The sequence below is a fragment of the Maniola hyperantus genome, chromosome 10 (assembly GCF_902806685.2).
Source record: "Maniola hyperantus chromosome 10, iAphHyp1.2, whole genome shotgun sequence".
In the NCBI taxonomy this organism is placed as follows: Eukaryota; Metazoa; Arthropoda; class Insecta; order Lepidoptera; family Nymphalidae; genus Maniola; species Maniola hyperantus.
Genome location: NC_048545.1, coordinates 13,192,085 through 13,216,837, shown reverse-complemented (window position 1 = coordinate 13,216,837; position 24,753 = coordinate 13,192,085). Strand labels below are relative to the sequence as shown.

At 38.4% G+C, this 24,753-nt stretch overlaps 3 protein-coding genes across 3 annotated transcripts; 1 reads left to right on the top strand and 2 right to left on the bottom strand.

Annotated features, from left to right (window-relative positions):
• Positions 1-221: 221 nt before the first annotated feature.
• Positions 222-4,107, bottom strand: LOC117985847 (valacyclovir hydrolase-like). Its single transcript, XM_034972636.2, has 5 exons — positions 3,968-4,107; positions 2,369-2,626; positions 1,419-1,572; positions 818-1,073; positions 222-336 (listed from the first exon to the last, which is right to left on the bottom strand). The coding sequence occupies exons 1-5, from the start codon at positions 4,049-4,051 to the stop codon at positions 243-245; spliced, it is 846 nt and encodes a 281-aa protein (XP_034828527.1). The 5' UTR covers positions 4,052-4,107; the 3' UTR covers positions 222-242.
• Positions 4,108-5,289: 1,182 nt separating this feature from the next.
• LOC117985848 (ADP-ribosylation factor-like protein 6-interacting protein 4) lies at positions 5,290-16,037 on the bottom strand. Its single transcript, XM_034972637.2, has 3 exons — positions 14,636-16,037; positions 8,354-8,459; positions 5,290-7,664 (listed from the first exon to the last, which is right to left on the bottom strand). Exons 1-3 carry the CDS (start codon positions 14,883-14,885, stop codon positions 7,529-7,531), a joined length of 492 nt encoding a protein of 163 aa, XP_034828528.1. The 5' UTR covers positions 14,886-16,037; the 3' UTR covers positions 5,290-7,528.
• Positions 16,038-19,741: 3,704 nt separating this feature from the next.
• On the top strand, positions 19,742-23,653 carry LOC117985846 (uncharacterized). The gene is made up of 3 exons (XM_034972634.2): positions 19,742-20,168; positions 20,960-21,242; positions 22,432-23,653. Exons 1-3 carry the CDS (start codon positions 20,004-20,006, stop codon positions 23,223-23,225), a joined length of 1,242 nt encoding a protein of 413 aa, XP_034828525.1. The 5' UTR covers positions 19,742-20,003; the 3' UTR covers positions 23,226-23,653.
• The last annotated feature ends 1,100 nt before the right edge of the window (positions 23,654-24,753 follow it).

Sequence of the window (24,753 nt, the reverse complement as noted above, 5' to 3'; positions counted from 1 at the left end):
TTATTTTGCATGGCGGCCATTTCGAAATTTTTATTAGGTAGGTACCTACCTACCTATTTGTTGTTATTACGGCAATAGAAATACACTCTGTGAACATTTCAACTCATCTACCTATTACAGTTCATGAGATACAGCTCGCTGACAGACAGACGAAGTCGCGGGCATAATTTAGTTTTAAATAAATGATTTGAATTCAATTGAATTGAAAGAAAACTAAGGAAAACGGATATTATGTTTTTATTCTAGTGATGCAGCAGAAATTCTTGAACTCGCTTATTAAAATCTTTCGCGTACTTTAAATGTATGTGATGCTTGCCTTCGGGGTATAGATGTATCCTGAAATACAAAAACGCATTGTATTATTTACACTATTTAAGGCTCTCACTGAAAACCAGCGCTGCAGCTTGCTGCAGCATGATGCAGAGTGGGAGACCTACATTTGGTCACACATGACTTTTTTAAATCACTACCCCTATTATAAATGTGAAAGTGTGTTTGTTTCTTGGTATGTTGGTTTGTCCTTCAATCATGTCGCAACGGAGCAACGGATCGACGTGATTTTTTGCATGGGTATAGTTAAAGACCTGGAGAGTGACATAGGTGGCTTTTTATCCCGGGAAATCAAGAGTTCCCATGGGATTTTTAAAAACCTAAATCCACGCGTACCAAGTCGCGGGCATCAGCTGACAGCTAGTATACCGTATTTCTTAACGGAAAAATCCAATATGTAACGAACAATTTTTTTGGCCCGACCGAACCCAGGATATCGTCATCTGCAGCTAGACCAACAGGGTAGTTCAAAAAATAAAATCTGTACCTGGATCCCTCTATATGCGTGTGTAGATGCGAGACGTGCACGCGATCGACCATAGGGTCCTTCTCCCCATACAGTATGAATGTAGGGCACTTTATGTTCTTCAGTCGGTCTGAAAAGATGTTGCCGTTGTTTGTTTGGTATATCGCGTCCATGGCGTCCACCCAGCTGGCCCAGTATTTGGCAAACCTCTCCTTGCCGTATATTTCAATCATTGGCTCCACTAGCCTTTTGGACCATTTGTTGACATCTTTTATTTCTGAAATATAAGAAAAGAAATTATAGAGTTGTTCCTAAACAAATCCATTATGTTCCTACGTAACCAGTCTTTATGTACAATTTAAGGTCATATGGAGGGGAGGCTCTTCTAACTGCAATGTTCTGTCCGAGGATAGATGTACCGCTTACCTGAGACAGCTTGTGGGTGTAGTGTTGTGGAACCATGTCTCATTAACATCGAAATGACGTCATTTTGACGTCAGCCGAAATAAAAATATACCATCAGCTCGAAACTTCATTCTACGCGCATTAGCAATTTGCGGGACTTATAATTTTTAACGCTCACACACTGACAAAATTATTGATCCAGAGATTGTAAACATACTCTTATATGCATCAAGCTCGCTGGGCAGTATGAAGGAGTTAGCTCCCCACACCACAAGCTTATGTACTGCGTCGGGGTACTTGGCGGCCAACAGCAGGCTCGTGATGCCTCCGTCACTGAAACCCAGCACTGAGAACTTCGGTATTTGTAATGCCTTGAAAACAAAAATGAGTTTTTGGTATCATCATCATCTCAAGCTATTGTCAGCCCAGTACTGATGTCTTCTCTCAGGCTGAGTTTATGGTAAACATATTATATTAAGTACTAGCTGATGCCAGCAACTTCGTCCGCATGGATTTATGTTTTTTAAAAATCCTGTGGGAACTCTTTGATTTTCCGGGATAAAAAGTAGCCTATGTCACTCTCCAGGTCTTTATCTATACCCATGCAAAAAAACACGTTAATCCGTTGCACCGTAGCGACATGACTGAAGGACAAACCAACAAACAAACACACTTTCGCATTTATAATAAGGGTACTGATGTTCAAGGTATTTTTGTTTCTTAGTATTTACGTACATTTAAATTTTAAAGGCTAACTAAGCCAGAAACAAACAGTTGGACGCGGCTGACCACCGTGACTTGCAGAATAGAATAATAATATATTTTTATTCAAGTAAACTTTTACAAGTGTTTTTGAATCAGTCAGGACAGTCAGTTATTTCGAAGTTTCTATCTTACGAAAAGTTAGAGTGAAATGTGGATAAGATGATTTGAAGCCTGGAATGCTTAAATTTAATATTTATGAAGAGTTTGTGATTTTATTTCATTTTTGTCAGATCAGCTATGACAGATATGACTGGCAACACATTTTTATGTCATTCAATCATTGTTTTCCACAAACAACTCATATTTAAATTAGTAGTCTAAATTAAAATATGTTTTTGTAATGAATGCAAAAATGTATTCATTAAATAAACGAGCAATGTACTGTGTTATTCAATGCCATACCTTCATCAACTCATAAGCCATGTCTGCATCTTTCTCCAGAAAATCCACAGAAAACTCCTTCTCAGGAGGGTAACTCTTGCCATAACCTGGTGGATCCCAGACCACTAAACTGAACTGGTCCCTGTTAAAACCCTCTATTTGATGCTCAAATTCAGACCAAATGGTCCCCAAGGCCCCTGGAGCACATAGTACATTATGTTTTCCAGTACCAACTTTTAGATAGTTGATTTCGTATTTGCCAACTTTTGTTTTGTTCTCCTAAAATTAATAAATAAAGATAGTGTGTGTCTGTGTATCTGCAATATACACTCAATGTATAATATGTACATAAGAAAGAAGTGAGAAGAGTTTCTTTGGGTTATATAAAACGACTAGCAGATGCCCGCGACTTTGTTTGTGCGGATTAAGGTTTTTAAAAATCCCATGGGAACTCGTTGATTTTCCGGGATAAAAAGTACCTAGCCTACGTAACTCTCCAGGTCTTTGACTATACCCATGCAAAAAATCACTTCAATCCGTTGCTCCGTTGCAACGTGATTGAAAGACAAACCAACAAACAAACACACTTTCGCATTTATAATAAGGGTACTATAGTAGAATCAAAAATTCACCGAACAAAACTGACGTTTACAGTGTTGACAGTTTCTGATGAAAAAAAAACCCATCACTCACTTATTACATCGTGATTACCACGCATATTTTGTTATTTACTTAGAAACTTGTGTTCATTGTAAAAATGTTTTATAAATCGATCATGATCATACGGGAAATCTTAATAATAGATAATAATATAGTAAGTACTTAAAATAGAGAGTTGTAACTACCTATCAATAAAACTTACCTATTATATTTCTTTAAGATATATGCGAAATTCGTTGTTGAGTGAGACTACCCTCGCTTCCCGTCCCCACCGCGCTTTCGTTTCCGCTTTTGTTTAAAATGTTGTCGATGTGTGGTTGCTAGTGGGGTTAATTTATTTCCTCATTATAAGCGTAAGTACCAGGTAGGAATTATTTGGATTTCGCATATAACTATCTCAAGAAAATATAATAGGTAAGTTTTATTGGTAGGTAAGGTAACGCTCTATTATTTGTTCCATCATCGATATATTTCTATGAGCTGAATCACAATCGAATTGGAACATCACTATTACAATAAATATGACAACATTATTTTACAAAGTGACACTAGGACCTGTCAATTCAGTCCGGTGAATTATTGATTCTACTTTAAGCCTTAGCCCAATCAGTTGTCCTCATAGTCAACAGATATATACACATCCACTGCTGGGTATAGGTAGATATCTTGTAGATCAGATCTTGTAGATTTACACACGTCATAGTCTTGTGCCGTTTGGATTCTGCACACAACATACACAGTAGTTCAGCTTAATAATACAGTGGATTTATTTAGAGATAAATAAAACGGACAGAGGTCTCTTGCAGATGTACATACGCCGCGGTATTGTCCGTCACACATCAAACGAGCTGCAGAAAGCCGCTGGATCCAATCTTATCAGTAGTACAGCTTAATAAAACAGTGAATTTTTTAGAGATAAGTTAAATAATTAAAATGATATCTACCTACTGCAAATCTTACCTTCGGACGTGTAGTAGTGGAATATAAAACACGAGAAAACCTTACGCCAAATAGTGGAGTAATAATTTTCTTTAATATTAACATTTTACTTATATTATAATAAACTTCAAAATACAAAAAAAAAGTTGTTTACTTACAGTTACAAAAATAACCTCAAGTAAAATCTCGATTTGACACTTGTCAAGGTCAATGTCATAGCAGTGTTTCCATTCACGATTTTAGTTTCATATATTTACAAAGTACTCTGTGGTTTTACCTTTGTTTCGAGAGATCGCCCTCCCTAATTTTTTTAAAATATATCATTTAGGGCATTAATAATAATTATAAGTAAAAAACTGAGATTAATATAACCACAGGGTTATACTGTTGTTTACAAATGCATGACGTCAGAGCACAGATAATCTATCGGCCAAACATGGCCGACAGTGTTTTCACCTGTCTAAGAAAAATATTTTTTTAAATTAAAGTTTTACGGTTTTTAGGGCGCAAAAAAATATAGTGTTAATTTTTTTGATATAATAGGACAAATATTAACCATTTAAGACCAACTTAAAAAAATTGTCAAGTAGCCTATTCCTTACAGCGGATTGCGAAGCTGAAGTAGCAATGGGCAGGGAGCCGCTGGATCCAGGCGGCGCAAGACCGTGGCGTGTGGAAGTCCCTACAAGAGACCTATGTCCAGCAGTGGACGTCTATTGGTTGACGATGAGATGATGATGATGACATCATCAGGGTTGAGGAGTTAGCTACTCGAGTTTAACGATGGTCTTTACTTGGTAGGTGCTTCCAAGTTCCAATATCAATTTGTAACCGAGTTTCTTAATCCCATCAGTTCTGGTGGTCAGTTTCCTTGCAGCATCAGGATTGAGGAGTTGGAATCTAAATTTTTATGGACAATCTAGCAAAGTTTCTCTATCGATTAAAAAAATGGCGCAAATCGGTTCAGAAATCTCGGAGATTTCTCTGTAGGTAAACATAGGTAGAAAAACACAACTCCGCCTTTTTTGAAAGTCCGTTAAAAAAGTAGCCTATGTTACTCCTTGGTTAGTCCTCTACTTACCTCTGAAAGTCCCGTCAAAATAGGTTCAGCCGTTCTGGAGATTAGCAGAAAGACAGTTTCGAAGATTAATAGACAGACAGACAGACAGACAAAAATTTTAAAAATGAATGGTACAGTTCAAATAACCATATGACTTTAATATGAGGTACCTAGTTATTACGAAATTACAGACGCACATCAATTTTATTTATTAGTATATGTATCTAAGTACAGATACAGTACCTACAGATAAGAGTTTTTGATAATAAATTACTAGTAGGTAGGTATAGGTTTTAGATATTTATTGAAAGAAGATATAAGTGCATACTTAGGTACCTACATCGCTTTTAGTAATTTCGTCTTATACTAGATGATGCCAGACGACTTCGTCCGCGTAATTTGATTTTCTGAGATAAAAGTAGCCCATGTCCTATCCAGGATGCAAGCTATTTCTGTATCTGTGCCAAATTTGGACAGTAAAAAGTTAGTAGACAGAGAGATAGACACACTTTCACAAATGTCTTGTCTAAAGTAGACATGTGTCCGCTATAGCTTAACTTAACTGAAAACCGCTGCCGTGCCTATAGCGTACCGTAGCGTTATTGTCGTAGCTAGCAACGGTTTTCAGTTATCATCTATGACGAACCACCTGACAACGCAACACTGCCAACTGGCAACTGACAATGCATTGTTTGGTTTTTTGGTAACTAGAAACGCAATAATTATGCCTTCTCTTTCTTTCTTTCACTGAAAGCTGAGAAGGAGCAGTTATTGGCTACCGGCTTAGTAACTAAGAACTTGGTAAACCAAAGCCGACCTTATCTCTATTACGCTAAGGCTTAACTGTAGTACTTGTCCATTACACTTTGATCTATCATTCTAAATACAGTTAGCCTTAGAGTAATAGAGATAAGGTCCTCTTTGGTTTATCAATCTTCATGAAATGTTTTTGGTTAACTGGACTGTGGCAAACTATTCGTGCAGGCGTCCACTATAGTTTGACCTATGTCAATGATCAAATTAAACTTTACTGCTATGAACTTAAGGTTGTGATTACTTCACGATATTCATGAAAGTAAAATTGGTTTTATTTTAGTGAATATGCGGGCGCTAGCTATACAGACGGTATTGATACGGCAGCTAGCTTAGTTACTACTACGTAAACCGCTGCGCGTTGCGCATATTAAATTAGTTGAAACACAACTCTGATACCGATATTCGGCAACGGTTAACAATATCGGTATTGAAACTAAGTAACTGTTGATTAACCGTTGCCGTAAATAGCCAATAACGCCCATCTTTAGTCTAAAGCCATTTTACTTTGTTTTAGGAATATTAGTCATGACTAATATCCCCGTTTCTCCTACAACTAAGCGTAATGCTTGATGACGATTTCTGTGCCTTAACCGTTGAGCTATTGAGGCTCTATTATTATTATTAATTTGAATATATTACAGCTAAAATTAAATAAGGTTTTTGCATCAACTTGGTATGTATAATTAATCATTTATATACATATTACATAATAAATTATTATTAAGTATATTGCGTAAGTAAGTAATTGTGTACTTAAATGTACTTGTTAGTTTTGGTGGCTATAGCCTATTAGCATTTGAATAGATATAAGTCCCGCAAATTGCTAATGCGCGTGGACGCCATTTTAGTGACGTCAGCACTAGACTGAAGTTTCGAGCTGATGGTATATTTTTACTTAAATATACGTCAAATGACGGCAAAATGACGTTATTTCTATGTTAATGAGACATGGTTTCAGCGCTATAGCAATTTGCCGGACTTACTCTAGTGTGATTTGTAGAATATCATAATGTTGAAGGATCTAGGAGCCCACCTCATTATTAAGACCTACTAAGAAAACTTCTAAAATATTGTAATTAATAGGATCTAGGGATGTTGCCAACTAATCAAACTAGCAACTCTATCATACATCAAAATGCACGCTTACAATGGGACTTATGGGACTTGGTATGAAATAGGGAAATGTGATGTCAAACACATTTGACATCCTTTTATAATTAAATTAATGGTTAAATAATTTAAGATAGTTATCAAACCTAAAACTAACAAAGGATGTTAATTTTACATATTTTGGAAGACCCTCTATTTCATAAAGACTCTATTTCACTAAGAAATCATAGACAACATCCCTACGGAAAGGGGGCTTGACCCATAAACTAGAAATCAAATAAAAGCAAAATTTCCTATGCAAATATGGGGGTGATCAGAATAGATCAGCAACGGTCAACATGATACAGGGTCTGGAAGAGTCCTGCACAGCCACCAAATCACTAAGAAATGAAGAAGAAAATATTTCCTAAACCAGCAGGATTGTTTCTAAACCTTTTTCAGGGTCTAGACAAGTCTTTCATTTTGCATTTTAGCTGCAAAATTGTATGAGCTGTTTTTTTCAGTTTCATCCATATTGCTCTGAAACTGTACCTCTAAGAAAAGTATATTACAAATGATTATGTACATAGGTATAATAGTTATAAAGAAAGGAAGATCTATTTGACCCTATATTTGTCAACCGTCCGTGACTGGAAGAAGTCTCCATCGGCCATGGTGGCTTGTCGGTTGATCTCTCGGTGTCGGTCGTACGACACAATCTCTTCTAAGACCTCCCCATCGCCTTTTATTAACCTGGAAGAAATAAAGCACTGAGGAGCGGCAAAGATACTTCAAACATATATTTACTTTTTGTATACAAATCCATATATAAATACTAGCTGATGCCCGCGACTTTGACCGCGACCGCGGAACTCTTTGATTTTCCGGGATAAAAAGTAACCTATGTGTTAATCCAGGGTATAATCTATCTCCATTCCAAATTTCAGCCAAATTCGTCCAGTAGTTTTACATGATTGAGTAACAAACAGCCAAACATCCAAACATCCACATTTTCACATTTATAGTATTATATAGGATATAGGATAGGATATTAGGATTAGGATTTTACTTCAACATCCTAAAAAGTTCAGTCACTAAACATCATCCCTACTACAGTACGCGGCCGAAAGTAATGTACAATCGTACACATGTACATGTTTAGAATCACATTTCGGCTTTGTAGAGCGTTGTCTCTGTCACTCATACCTATATGACTCAAATCTTTAGTCTATCATGACGTGTGCATAAACTAAAGATTAAATGTAACTTCAGATTGAAACATTTTTGTGTGCATGATAGCATTACGTTTAGACCTGTCAATTTAATTAAGTTAAGAATTTATTGAACTTGGACTATTCAAGTGTACACCGGTACACTTGAATAGTCCAAGACCAATAATGTTCTGGAATAAAGTAAGAATTATATTAGAAAGATAGAATAACCTGTATCTGCCAGTCTCTTCATCGTGAACCTTTCTGACAACACTCTGTCGCTTCTCCCACTCCTCTTTGGTCATAGGCGCCATAGCCTTGGATCTTTCCATTAATTCTGTAAAAAACCATCAATTTGTAAGAATTACTATTTAGTAAACAAGAACGGGACAAGTGCGAGTCAGACTCGCGGCCAGGCTTACGTCCCACAGTCATATTTTTGGACATTTCATACAATAAATCAAAAACTATATGCAACGGAGCAACACATTGATATGATTTTTTGCATGGATATAGTTAAAGACCTGGAGAGTGACATATATTAGCTTTCGCGTCACGGGCGCGACAACGACATGTACGTCTCTTACATGTTTAGTGTTATTTTAATTTAAGTTTTGAGAGTAAAGCCTCCCCGAAGTGATAAATGTGTACATAGTGACATGATATAGTACTGGAAGCGTTATCCCGTGTAAAGTCGACTGGCAAGGGTGCGTAAATCCGAAATAATTCTTCTATTCCAACATTATACTACCAAGAAGACGGGAAGGTACGTTTAGAATTTGTTTTATGTGCCTACCTGCAAGTGGGCCCCAGCGCGATCGGACCAAATTGCGACACTCGACAGAGCGGGCGCACTCAGCGGATATACAGGCGCCATCTAGTGGAGAGTAGCAGAAACGTGTCGGAATAAACCCATTATACCTAAACTGTCATTATGGTGAAATGCGCTGCCTGTGGACGGTTTCTGTCCGCCATTTGTGCTGCAAGCTGCAGCGTTTGCCCAAGCGCATACCACAAAGCCTGTGTGGGACTCCCCGAGCATGCACACTCGCCAAATCAATGGAAATGTCCAGAGTGTATAGCTAAAATTCCTAAAGTAGGAAATATTGATACCCCGATAAAAGGTACAAGTGCGACTTGTGCCCAGAGCGATACCCCTACGACTGCATCGGGCAATCCTACTACTCAGAGCGATACCCCTAAAACGGCATCGAGGAATCCTACACCAGAGAAATAATTACTCAATGACACCGCTCTGGACACCACCCAAACTTTAGAACTGGGTCTCGAAATACGTCTTTTTCGGGAGGAGCTTCAGGAACTAAGAAAGGAGCTAAAAGATTTCCGCGCAGAAATGAGTGACATACGAGGCGCAATCGCCGACTGCAACCTGCGTATGGACGACTTTGATTGTAGACTGTTAAACCTTGAAAAGCAAGTCAAAGTTTCAACCAGTCACAAATGCTCGGAAACTAGCACACTCGAAGAAAAAATTTCTCAACTTACAGAAAACTTGAATGATCGGGACCAGGAGCTCCTCCAAGCGGATATTGAAATCACTAATCTGCCGGAAATCCGTGGGGAAAATCCTCATCACACTGTCACGGTCATAGCCGCCAAACTAGGGCTGAACCTCGACGAAAGGGATATCATCTTCGCGGAAAGAGTCGGCAAAAAGAACGAAAACAGCTCGCAAACAGCGGTGGCCGGCCGAGGTCGTCGAATGGTGGTGCGGCTGTCGCGACGAAACCTGCGTGATGAATTCCTACGCAGTGCCCGCACGCGCCGAGGTGTAACCACCGAAGCTTTGGACCTCGACTCGCCGGCCAGACGGTTCTACGTGAATGAGAGGCTAACGAGGAAAAACAAACAACTTTTTTATCAAGTTCGAGAAATAGCTAAACACATGCAGTGGAGATACGCATGGACCAAGCGCGGTAAAATATACGCGCGCCAAGGAGATGGCAAGTTAGCGCACCAAATAAAATCAGAAGATGACCTAGCACGGGTTTTTGGAGATATCCCAGTTGGGTTAAAGAAAAATTAAGAAAATACGTCTTTAAGTTATTATTATCAGCAGTAGTTACGTCTCTGTATCGACTTATTTTTAGTATTACGCTCACCTTATTCATCCATGGCGTTTCCAAACATAAGAACTATTCCAAACTAAAAACCTTATTATTCAAGAAGATCTACATACTATGTTTTAGTTGCTTTCATTTAAGAGTAGGTATGCACTCAAACAGTTTTTGTCTTTTACCGAAAATAGTTTTCCTACCATTGTACTGTGTTACTAGTCCAGATGCTTTTCTGCTGTGCGCACACCTGGTCATGAGTTATCTTTGTAAAAATATTACTACAATAGAAATAACATGTTACGCGCAAATACAAATTTATAATAAAGTGATTATTTTACAAGTTCGATGGTTAACTGCCTCAAGAAAGATAAATGTGTATTATGTTATTTTTAAAATATCTAATGTAAATTTCCTATCTAACATATTATTATATATTCTCTGTGTTTATGTATTGTTATATTACACTTTAAAACAAGTATACCGGCACATAATTTTAATATGCTCAGAAATTATCTTCATTATCAAAATAATAAATGGTAAAAAAAGATAAGTTAAAATATTTTAAAATAGGATTATTTAATGCCGGTTCCCTAGGAACAAGACACGAGGAATTTCTTGCGGCAATGGCTGAAATAAACGTAGACATAATCGCAATCAATGAAACGTGGATTCGGGAAGGGGAAGATGGACTCGCGCCGGTGGTTCCGGGATATAGGCTGCGCCATAAACCGCGCCCAGTTGACGTTCGTGGTGGCCGAGGTGGTGGAGTGGGGTTTTATGTCAAAAAAGAGATAAAAATAAAAATACGCGATCACCCCAACCTCCACTCGGTAGAACAAATGTGGATAGAGACTAAAACGAATGGTAGACGTATTATCGTGGGCACAGCTTATAGACCACCTTGGCAGGATGTTAATTTGTTTCTAGATGCGCTAACGCAATCTATCACCTGCCTGTCCGATTGTGACAACATGGTACTGTTGGGCGATTTTAATATAAATTTGATAAGTCAAATGGACGCTAAATCAAAACTTTTTAATGACTTCATCCATTGCATAAACCTGACTCAGCTAGTGACGGAACCTACTCATTTCACCGACCATAGTGAAACTCTCATAGACTTAATTTGTACGGATGCAAAGGTGCGTGAGGTTGCAATAGAACATATTCCCGAGTTAGGAAACCATGCGGTAGTTACAGCCACATTAAATATGAAGAAAGAAAAAACTAAGCCCCACTGGGTAATGACTAGACCTTTAAAAGATATCGATCTTCCACTTTTTAACCAGCATCTTAATGATATACCCTGGGTGGATATTGATAGTCAGAGCGAAGTGAATGCCATGGTGGCTCTGTTTAGCGGCTATACATTGGATATTTTTGATCACCACGCTCCGCGTAGGAAAGCGCTTGTCAAACAACGGCTGTGTCCATGGATGACGTCTACCATACAATCAATGTTAAAATTGCGAAATGCAGCTTACAGGAGGTGCAGATCCATGCAAAAAGATTCGCCCGAAAAAATATATTACAAAGAATTAAAAAAGGTTGTATTCAAAGCTATGGAAGCGGAAAAACGTGCCTATTATAAGTTCTATATAGATGGTCATAGTAGGAACCCAGCAGGGATGTGGAAGCATCTAAGATCAATTTTAGTGATTGATAAAAAAAAAGATCATGAGCTTCCTACGTCCCTGAATGACCCTGAACTTATTAATAGGCATTTTTTGGACATCCCACATAGAAATACAACTAAACTATCCACCTATACCTTCTTTGAATTTAATAGGTTTGGCCCTGACTCGTTCGATTTTAAATTAGCTAACGGACATGAAATATTAAAAATTATTAAAGGTTTAAAGTCAAATGCGACTGGCGTGGATAAAATCTCTCTAGAAATGTTAGAGTTAACACTCCCACAGAGTCTCACTACTATAACTAACATAATAAATAGATCCATAATAACTTCAACGTTCCCCGACGCATGGAAAACAGCCGTTGTTAAGCCTCTCCCTAAAGTTGACAACCCTACAAACTTAAAAGACCTCAGACCAATTAGTATCCTCCCATGTATCTCGAAAATTTTAGAAAAGGTGATATGTAGTCAAGTGACCAAATACATTGAGGAAAAAAATATACTACCCATTTTTTAATCTGGCTTTCGTAAAAGTCACAGCACAACGACAGCAATCATGGATGTAGTAGATAATATACTTACAGCACAAGATCAGGGCATGGGGACTATATTAGTCCTGCTAGACTATTCTAGGGCATTCGACTCCATTAATACTTCCTTACTCCTTTCCAAACTATCCTATTATGGTTTCACTTACAACACTGTTAAGTGGTTTGACAGCTATTTTAAAAACAGAGAACAGTTAGTCCAAATAAGCCAAACGAATGGCAGCCTGTTAGCCTCTCCGACCTTGCCAGTCCCTAAGGGAGTTCCTCAGGGGTCAATTTTAAGCCCCATACTGTTCGCATTATACACTGCAGATATGATTCACTGTATCAAACATTGCACTTATCACCTATACGCGGATGACGTCCAACTTTATTTTTCCTTCCAGCCACCGGACACAACTGAAGCTGTTACAAAAATTAGTCAGGATCTCGCAAGCATAGCACACTGGTCAGACTTAAACTCTCTCAATCTTAATCCTCAAAAAACAAAACTAATGATTCTAGGTACAAAAGGAACTATCGCGAAAATTGAATCTTATAGCCCCACCATTCGAATTGGAAATGATGCGGTGGAAAGAGTTTATGAAGCACGTAATTTAGGAGTTATTTTTGACCCTAACTTACGTTTTGAAAAACACCTCCGAAACATTGTTAAAAATTGTTTCTATAGGTTGAAAGTCATTTATAAAATGCGCCCCTATCTTAGCACTGAGGTTAGAATACGTTTATGTGAAGCTTTGATCTTGTCAAAATTGAACTATGCCGACACTGTATATGGGCCGTGTTTGCTAGCCAGGTTAGCAAAGTTAGTACAGAGGGTTCAGAACGCCTGTGCAAGATTTTGTCTCTCCATAGCGCCTCGATCACATGTCAGCCCACATATCAATAACGCAAACATGCTAAATATGGAATCGCGGCGTAAGCTCCACTTAGCCACTTTGTTGTTTGGCATCATTTCTACAGGAAAACCAGCTTATTTGCACGCTAAAATAAAATGGGTACCTGAAAAAAGTAAATATAGTGTGAGGACTGTGAGGGCTGTACCCCGAATCGCTATGGCAAGGCATAAAACTGCTGCATTTCGAGGTACATTTAAACACGCAGCCTGTAAGATCTGGAATGATCTCCCACCCCCCATCAGAATGCTAAAATCTACAATTTCTTTTAAAAAAACTTTAAAAAAATATGTTTTAGAAAGCCAAAAATCACAGGGTTAAACGACTATTCCAGATCTTACACGCACTACAACACACGATACTTATCTCTGACTATACTATACTATGTCATATTATAATATACTACTTATTCTATATTATGGTGGTCAAGTGGTCAACCAAAAGATTTTTTAGTTCCCTGCAGGTAGTCTACACAAACAGAATAATGGCATTCCATACATCAAAAACATGTCGTACCTACATTTTGTATGTGTATAAGTTTACATGTGTTTAAGTATATATGTAATATCCTATATGTATATATATATATATTATATTTATTACTCCACTAATAATGAAGTCTTTTTTTTTTATTTTAGTTGATTTTTATATTATAGAGAACACTTTCGTTTATTTATTTTATTTTTATTATTCATGTACCAAAAATTGTAGTTACAAAGTAATAATAAATTAAGTTACATCGGAAATGCTTATCTCTAAACAGAGATTTCTTCCAGCTTCCCATTCAAGGTTGTGAGTAAGGCGTATCAAGAAGTGGAATAGTTCGTTGTCGGGTCGTGACACTAGGGCTCTGCCTGAAAATCAGCGCTGCAGTAGTCAAATACTGCAGCATCATGCTGAGGCAGTAGCCTTTTCAGCTCAAACAAGACATCATTTTTCTTTTTAGTACTGTCGAGCTCGTAGTTTTAAGCTTACCTAGTTTTAATTTTTTTAATTTGTAACATTTGGTTTGTATGTTTTTTGTATTTTCTTGTTTTGTGAGCTGAATAAACTTTTATTTATTTATTTATTTATTTATATAAGGCTACTTTTTATTCAGGAAAATAAAAAGAGTATCCACGGGGTTTTAAAAACCTTAATCCACACGGGTGAAATTGCGGGCTTCAGCTAGTTATCCTAATATTATAAATGTGAAAGTGTGGATGTTTGGATGTTTGTTAGTCAATCACGCAAAAACGGATGAACGGATTTGGATGAAATTCGAATGGAGATAGATTATACCCTGAATTAACACATAGGCTACTTTTTATCCCGAAAAATCAAAGAGTTTCCCTGGAGTTTTGAAAATGGCTTACCCAAAGGAATATCAGCCGATGCTACATTGGTATCGGCATCACAACTCCCGCTTTTAGAGTCTCGTTTCTGCTTTTTAAGTTTCTTTTTCTCCTCTTTAAGCTTCTTTTTCAATGCCTTCTCGGTCTTTCTCTGTTCTTTTTTCAATTTCTTCTTTAACTTACGCAGTTTTTTCTTTTCCCGGCTCGAATCGGAACTGCTCGAACTCGAGCTCTCTGAGCGGTGTCGTTTCTTAGATTTCTCTTTTCCCATCACTTAGTTTTCCTAGATAATCGCATGCAAAATGTGCTAGCATAGCCCATTAGAGTTAAAACTTAAATTGATAATTTCCGAGAATTTATACTACACAAATAAATCCGAAATTGAAAACAAAAAGAATAAAATTTTCGAAATTTGTAAGACGTCAAATTCAAATCAATAAATAACAATGACATTGACATTACAAAGAGCTATAGAGAAGAAAAGATTGGATATGGTGGATGCGCTTTATTTATAAAAAAAACTTTAACTTACTCTCAACTTCCTTTGCCACAGCATTCACAGGAAATTAATGTGGTTGCTGCCAGAGTTGTAAATAAAACCATTGTTTCCATTTATATTCCCCACCCCAACCCTAATCTCGAAATTGAACTTTTATCTTTGCTCTCAGTACTTCCTTCCCCCCTGATAGTACTAGGGGATTTTAACTGTCATCACACTTCGTGGGGGTCATACTATTGTGACTCCTTTTCAAACTACTTAATAGATATTTTTGACAAGATTAATGTATGCTCCCTCAACGATGGATCCCCAACACATAGAGTTTATCCCGGCCAAAACCCTCGGTCAGTCCCAGATCTCTCTCTCTGTTCTCCCAGTATCGCAAACACCATAACTTGGGAAGTCCTGAGCAATTCTTATGGTAGCGACCACTATCCAATCTTAATATACATGACTCACCACATATCCCCCAAGCCTGCCCCAAAACCTCTTTTAAAATACAGGATAAACAATGTTGACTGGAGCGCTTTTGCCGAGTCAGTAGATAGTTTCTTATCCCAACTGGAACCTGTAAATTTGGAAAACCTCTCAGAAAATTACAACCAATTCCAACAGGCGTTAGTGAATGCTGCAGACATTCACTTTCCAATTAAACAATATAAACAAAAATTTCTATCACCTCCTTGGTGGGATTCTGAATGTACATCTGCAGTGCAGCTGAGAGAGGAATCAGAATTGGAATACAATAGAAATATGACAATAGAAAATTTCATAGCCTTCCAGAGAAACTCTGCTAAAGTCAGAAGAATGCTTTCCAAAAAAAAACATAAAGGCTGGAAAGCCTTCTGTGACAGCTTGTCTCCCAGGTCCCCGTCTTCTCTGGTTTGGCGGTATATCAAAAGATTCAGAGGATCTAGGACTATAGATTCCCCTTCTAATGATCCATCTCCATGGTTACACGAATTCGAAACGAAATTAGCTCCACCCTTTGCTCCAGATCAGGATTATTTCCCATCAACTAGCATACCCCCCCCCCTTCACATAGATTAGAGCAACCCTTCTCCCTTGTAGAACTACAAATAGTACTAAAGGAGCTGAAGGATTCTACGCCTGGAGAAGACGGTATCCCCTACTCCTTTATAAAGAACCTAAACATCCTGGGTAAAACCTACTTTTTAAATATAGTAAATAATATATTTATATCGGGTAATATACCAGAACCCTGGAAAACTCAAGTTGTTTTACCAATCTTGAAACCGGGAAAGAATCCTTCAGAACCTACTTCATATCGTCCCATCGCCTTGTCATCCACCCTCTGTAAAATATTTGAACATATGGTCAAGAATAGATTAGAATGGTATGTAGAGAGCAAAGACATTTTGGGTAAAACTCAATTTGGATTCAGAAAAGGTAAGAGTACTATGGATAGTTTAAGCATGCTGTCTACTGATATACGTCTTGCTTTCGCGAATGGAGATTACCTGGTGGGCATCTTTCTAGATATTACCTCTGCCTATGATAGTGTTAATCTTCCACTACTCAGGCGCAAAATGCTTAATCTGGGTATCCCTGAGAGGATTGTGCACTTTGTTATGAATCTGTTCATGGCTAGATCTATCAAAATACGTATAAATGAAGAGCTCATGCCGCCCAGAACTGTCTGGAAGGGTCTCCCACAAGGATCCGTACTTAGTCCTCTGTTGTATAATATTTATACGTATGATTTGGAGCTGGCGGTGAATAGCTTTTGTAATACACTGCAGTATGCAGATGACCTGGCATTATATATCTCAAGTAACTCAATCCGTGATGCAGCTGTTAACCTAAACTCTGCTATGTACTACCTTAGCATATGGCTTGAAGAACATGGACTAAGTCTCTCTCCTTCTAAAAGTAACGTTCTGATCTTCTCTAGAAAAAGAAGAATTCCGGATATAGAAATAAGATACGAAGAGCAGATTATCGAAGCAGTTCCGGCAGTAAAATTTCTGGGCGTTATACTAGATGCAAGGTTAACAGGAAAACAACACTTTAATTATGTAGCCCAAAAGTGTGAAAAAGGAGTTAACATAATGAGAGCTCTCTCTGGAGTGTGGTGGGGATCTCATCCATACTGCCAGAAACTTCTATATAATGCTATAGTTAGAAGCCACTTCGATTATGGCACCTTTATCTTTGAACCTTGCAACAAAGATGGTTTGGAAAGGCTAAATCTAATCCAAGCAAAATGCCTGCGGATAGTTCTGGGTGCCATGAAGTCTTCACCCAAAATAGCCCTGATGACAGAATGTGTTGACCCTCCTCTTGACCAAAGAAGGCAGTACTTATCAGATCGGTTTGTCTGTAAGCTAATACAAGTGGAGTCGCACCCACTGATTCCACAGTTGAACTCAATGGCACAAAAGGTTAACACTGAAGAATACTGGGCACATAAAGATCCTCCTAGACTAATAAAGAGCTACAGGAGATGTAAAGACTTACAACACCCAATAGCCCAGTCTCCTATATTCCCTATATTTAACTGTTCATTTGATGCTTTAATTTACAACCCCAATATACAACTTGACTTTGGCATTTGCAAAGACGAAGTTGAGGCAAACACAAAGTTAGGCCAAATTTTAGACCAAAACTGGCAGGGGTGGATTCTAGTTTTTACTGATGCCTCTAAATTAACAGAAAGTTATAGTGTTGGTTCAGCAGTATGGATTCCAAAGTACAATATTGCCCTTTTATTCAGAAGTCCTCCCCAAACATCAGTATTCACCGGGGAAGCTATTGCCATCCTTGAGGCATTAAAATATGTTAAGACTCACAGCTTAAATAAAGTTTTAATATTATCGGATTCAAAGAGCTGTTTGCAAGCAATATTGGGTAATATTTTCAAAAATAAAGTCCAGAATTTTCAAATTATTTTAAATATAAAAGAAACATTATACCATTGCCATAACAACGGTTTAGATATAGCTTTAGCATGGATACCAGGCCACAAAGGCATACAAGGAAATGAACAAGCTGATATGTGGGCTAAGCAAGCCATACAGTTAGGATCCCCAACATACAGCTGCATCTTCCCAAGAGACCTCATCCCTCTGGCTAAAACTTACATGCATAAGGACTGGAATGTAAGATGGAATACTACCCAATTAAACATAGCTAAACACTATAGATATATCCAGCCCAATATTCCCCGCAAACCCTGGTTTTTCAAATCCAAAAAACTAAATAAAAGGACAATATCCGTTCTATGTAGGCTACGATTAGGCCACATATGCTCCCCAGTGTTTTTAAATAAAATCAGGGTGAGAGATAGCTCGCTTTGTGAATGTGGTCTGGACGAGGGAACAGTCGAGCACATATTTTTCAACTGTACTAACCACCCCATATCTTTGTACGAGTTTCTACCCCATAATATCCCTCGCCCAATTCATTTCCCTTATCTCCTCTCTTTTCCTAATCCTTCGATCCTAAGATGTCTATGCAATTATATTAATTTGTATGATATTAAATTATAATGTATCTCTAACATCAATGTTTAATGTTTTAACGGTCATGATATTATTAATTGTTATATTTCCTTTATGTTAAACTAAAATCATACTAATTGTCCAATGTATAAACTAACAACTTGTGTTGTCCTTGTGTTGTCTAGGTCTAACAAAGGTTTATATACACTGTAGTCTATGGGATAGAAAGAAAAGTCTCTCATGAAAGGAATTCAAGAACGAAATTACAACGATGTTCTCTCCACTGAATTGACATTGGCGGAATTATTGCGGACAACAAAACCGCAGTACATAGAGCCATAGACAAGAAAAGAAGAAGAAAAGATTTTCATGGCGGTAATTTTGAAATTTTTCATAGTTGTCGTTGTCTCGTCGTTACCGTATCGTTGCCTTATCGTTGCCATGTGGTTGACTTGTCGTTGTCGTATCATTGCCTTGTCGTTGTCGTGTCGTTGCCGTATCGATGCCGTGTCGTTGTCTTGTCGTGGCCGTGTCCTTGTCTTGCCGATACCGTATTGTTGCCTTGTCGTGTCGTCATCGTGACGTTGCCATATCGTTGCATTGTCGTTGCCGTGTCGTTGTCTTGTCGTTGCCGTGTTGTTGTCTTGTCGTTGCCATGTCGTTGGCTTGTCGTTTGCCTTGTCGTTGCATTATCGTTGCATTGTCGTTCCATTTCGTCGGATTTAGAAACTGTCGGTGATAAATAAATTGATATTAGAAATATCTACCACGTAAAGACTGTATCATTGAACTCGAGAACCCAACTCCTCAACCCTGATGCTGCAAAGGATTCCATTCCTAAATCGTGGTGATTTATAAACTGAACAAAAAAGGAACGACAAACCGACGCGATGCCGCTTGCTTTCAAATCCAGGTACTAACATTTCTAATTCCTATTTACAGAGGGCTGCAAATGTTAATAGGCGGCGGTAATAATCACTTAACATTAGGTGAAGAAAAATCGCTTTCCGCGTATTAAAAAAAATTCAAGTAGGCACCATTATAGAATACGGTAGTTAGTTAAGTGCTTGTTATTACTAAGGCAAGCTCGGCTGGGTCTACTTCGAGTCGTAATGTAAAAGGCGTATTTATCTACGCGATGCATAGCTATTAGCTAGTACCTACCGACCCATTCGCAATTTCGCATTGAGCGACGGCCGGTGACACGATATGGGACTCCCGATGAATAATTGAGGGAGGGAACGCGCAGGCGCGGTCCCCCGCAGACGGCTCAGGCCATTCGATGCAACACCGTTCCTCCCGAACAAAATAAAAATCCTTGTAAAAATTAAAAATCGCCAAATTATAGTCTATGTTAAAGTTTATGACCGTTTTATTATGTTCGTGTTATTATAAGTTAAGGCGGTGAATATCGTGTGTAAGTAAAATGCAGGCAGGGGGCCCGGATAGTGCTGCGGTGTCGGAGGCCCCCAGCAGTGGTAGCGAGGAGTCTGATTGCGAGCAGGGGCCTGAGGCTGACGCGGATGCGGCTTTGACCGAGGAATGGGCGAGGGAACTATTGGGAGGAGCGGGCGTGGTCGCCCCTCAAGAGGTAAGTCCATAAGGCGCTTGCTTTATTGTAATTCGTGTAAAATAGTGAAAAATATAAAACTGCGTATTTAATTTTGTACTTTTATAAATGGAATTTGAATACTTAAGTTGTATTTGCGAGAGAACAGTAGAAGATTTATTTTACCGACATAATTACACCGACAATTACCTAGTGAATTAATTTAAGAGATTTTGATAGAACTTAAAATGTTACTTATTACACTTATTACTAAGTAATTAGGTAAATACTTTGATCGCGAATCAGTGGTGTAAATTATAAATCCATCCAATCCAATAGCATATAATAGAAAATAATATTTTAATATGAATCGAAGAATAAATAAATTAAAATAATTACTTAACTACTAACGTACTAATTCGTGCTTGTTTAAGAATTATTATCAACTGGATTCTCTAATAGGTACACATCCAAATTAAATTACCAAAATTACTGACCAATAAGTAGTTTGCAATAGGCAGTATTCACTATTCACACTATGACACTATCGGGCATCGGCTGAGGTAGATTAGTATAAAGTCACAGCTACAGTTCACAATCTAGTTGACTGACAGTCTCTCGCTATTGGCTAAAATGCATTGTTACTGCAAAAATCCCATAGATTCAGCCAATCACAACAATTGAGATTGTAATAATGATTGACGCAGGTTTAATGAAATCGACCTACTGGTTTACGGCTTTGGGTTTTAGCCTTTTGGAGCCTAGCTTACCAGCAGGATTTGTTGCTCATTGTTTTTTTTTCCCTACCCTCAAATATTGTTTAAAAATTTCAGATTCGAGTAGAATCCCGAGCAGGAGTCGCAGGGGCTTTGAGCAGGGTCCTCGCAGTCACGGTGCGATACGAAAGCGCGGGTGAATACAGGGCGCTACCACTGGTAGTCAAACTACCCCCACGAGATCCTTTCGGCAGACTGTTCGTGGCGGAGGCCCAGTTCGATACGAGAGAGATACTATTCTATACAGAGTTGGCGCCAGCGCTGAACAGGCTGGCTGAGGAGGCGCTGGGCCCTGGAGAGGGGCTGTCTATTCCGAGATGCATGAAAGCTAGATTACCAGGTTGGTATCTACATAGTTTACGATCTTATTCGTAATTGAATCACCACTCGTATTATAAATACGAAAGTGTGTTTGTTTGTTGGTTTATTGGTTCCCAAAAAATCTAAAAGTTCCAACTGGTTTTGTGGATATCTAAATCCACATGGAAAAAGTCGCGGGCATCATCCAGTTCATTATTATTTTGGATTGAGTTGTTAGAATTTTTAGTAGGCATGTAGGAGAACTGAAATTTTAAGGAAGGTGCTTTCATTTTGTCAAAATTACGTGGTAGGTAGGTAAGTGTTGTGAATTGTGATAACATAAAGACTCTACTTAGGTATTTAAAAATTAATTAAAATACATTTTGCTATTCTGGCGTGAGTAACAGTATTCTTAGTTACTTAAGATTAGATAAAGTTTTAATCACGCTGTTTCTAGCGATGTTTTTTTGGAAATACAATAAAATATAACACATAATTCAAAAATAGCAGCTAAATATGAGAATCCTAAACTTTATTTTCGTCCGCAATATTTGTCATAGTTTCTGTGAATCTGAGAATAGAAATATTTTTGGATCAAACATCATAAGCTGAGTCAACACCAAGTGTGGCAGCCTCTGCTATGGCCCTGTAAATTCGTCGCATAAATTGTATTCCTAAATTATGCATTACCCTACTTTTGTTAGGTGTTTTACATTTTAACTATAATAAAACTTAAAGCCAGCCTTATCTAATTACTTACTGTAAAAATCATGCCCGCCTGGCATTCCAGACGCCAAGAATATACTAACTGCATTTCCACGTTAGACAGCCTTTGCGCAATAAATGAGCCAGCCTTTACCAATTATTAGTTTGAAGTAATTATGCAGGAAATAAGCTTTTGGGAGACGAGTGGGTACTGCAATAGGTACCTACGGATCCGCGATTTAATGATTAATAAGTAACCTTAATTAACACAAATAGCCCAAACGATAGATAGATTCGTTGCAATGATTAATTTCAATTGAGTTGATTAGTCATATCATCGCGTACAGTACCTACATTCATTATTATTAGCTTCACAGTGTATGAGTTATAAAAAGGTACATCGTCAGAAAATTATGAACGCATTATTTATAGTTTTGACGGGTATTTTAAGTATTTTACCAATCCAGTAAATTATTTCAAATCTTAATGATTAACTTTCCAATTAAAAGAACCTTGCTTTTCAGATGAGATCGGCGGTGATAGCGAGCTTGTGCTGGAAGATGTAACGGCAGTAGGGTTCGAATCAGCGGACTTTGCCGAGGGCCTTACTGTCGAGCGTGCAAGGTCTGCATTGTATGCTGCTGCGAGACTCCACGCTCTTTCTCTTGCTCTGCGCGACAGAGAGGGACCGTTGGATGAAAGATTTGACTTTTTGTTCCCATGCGAAAGAGCGGCGGCTGGATACCTTCGCCTAGTAAGGAGAGGCTTACCCCAACTGGAAGCTTTTCTCCGTGGGCGCACAGACTGTATCGAGGAAGCTGCCGCTGTGTCGGCACTTAGCGCTCGGGCACCTTCGCTCCTGGGCACTCTGCTCCGGCCGGCTGAACCTGCTCCTCTCGTCCACGCTGATTTTTGGAGTGGCAACCTTCTATTTAGAGAAAGAGACGGGGAGAGTGAATGTATTGCTCTCGATTGGCAAATGGTGTCTTTGGGAAGACCGATGGATGACGTCGCGCTACTGCTCCTCTCTTCTCTCACGCCAGAAATGAGAAGAGCTGCCGGCGAATCTCTGATAGAAGATTATGGGAACCGCTTGGAAGCAGAGTGTGCCAGATTGGGAGCTGCATCCTCGGGGATAGCAGTCAGACGGGGTTTGAAGCCGGATTGGCCGCGAGCAGCGCTCCGGGCTCTCTTGCTGTGTGCGGGAAGTGTCGACGTGGCTCTTGGGGAACCGCGGGCGGAGACGAGGCTGCTCGAAGCCGTTCGCGATCTACACGCACAAAACATTCTCGCTCTAAAACCTGACTCTGATGCGTAAGAATCAAAAACTGTGCCAACATTAAGTATTCAAAGTTAACCATTCATCGATTGATAAGTCTATGTCATAACAAATATTTTTGTTTCGATAGAAGCACAAAATTGCATTTGTGTCCATTTGTGTACGTGTTTACTATTATTTACTTCATTTTGTGTAGTGACATTTGACTGTTTATTGGACGCTCGGGGCACTGGTGGTGCGCGGCGAATGCCTAAATAAAGACTGAATTTACGTAATAAATCATGTCTGTGACCTACATGAGTGTGGTATTAATCATTATTATTATTATTATTGTAGGTGACTGTTGCTCATCGTATAAAAAAAACGAAAATTTGTTTCGGTCTATTGACTATTATTTGAATAAAAATTAAATAATTATTATTGGTACCTACAAATGCTATTTTATTTTAATAAAAGCAATTACATACCATCTTGACACTTTTTTAGTCCATTTTATTTAAGTTCACCGTGATAAAATTGCGTACCAGGTATACAGGATGTAATTGGAACACTAGTGAAAATTACTACTAGTGAAGCGATCATTAGACCTAAACACAATCAAATACCTACCAATTACCATTTGCGTTGTGTGTGAAAATTTGGTAAGTATTTTTAAACCTGCAATGTATAGCGTGCAAAACTTGGTGTCAACTGCGCGACATTGACCCCGCGGCACCTATCTACGCAACGTTCATTGACCTCTAGCGTCACTTGTTTTATTTGCAATATTTAAAATTAGCAATTTTTTAAAATTACAAAGGTCAATAAAAAAATTTAAATGTTTTTTTCGTTTGTTTTTTTTGTGGTATTTTATCAGTAGTTATCATAACTCTACTATCATCTGTCTTCGTTTTAGCTAGCGTTCTAATCACATCCCGTATTATACCTACATTTTACTGAGAAAGGAAAATTCATTGCCAATCGTGTTTTGTTCGTGTGTGTGCAATACGTGGGGCTCTAGCACTAGCACACACCACGATTTTCCGTATACGTTTTTTTTTTGCCCGCAAAATCTGTGAACTTATTAAAACGCACCACAACTCACCGCACCGCAGTGCGCGCTCTCTTTAGGTGAGTCTCATAAAAAGAATAATATAAGGATTATCTCCTAAAATTATACAATCATTTTTACCAACTTACAAAAAGAGAAGGATGTGCATTACTTTCTGCCGCGTACTGTAAATGCTTGACTCAAGCATCAAGCAAACTTTGTAAACGGTCAAAATGCTTGCAAATTCAAGCGCTTGACCGTCTTGGAAGCTCTTTACAGTCTCAATACTGAATAATTTACGATCGCGCGTGGGGCAAAATACTGGATAAGCGCGGCAAGGGAGTAACCTAATTTCACTAGAACCTTGACAGCGCAGAGTATTTTGTAAATATATCTTGACAGAACAGAAATAAATGAGGTTATTCCAGGTCTGTCATACTAATTTTAGGGCTGCCATACAAGTGCCATACCTACTAATATTTTTTTTTTTATGCCGCGCTTTTCCTGTCTCTTCTTTTAGCCAGACTCTATAACCGC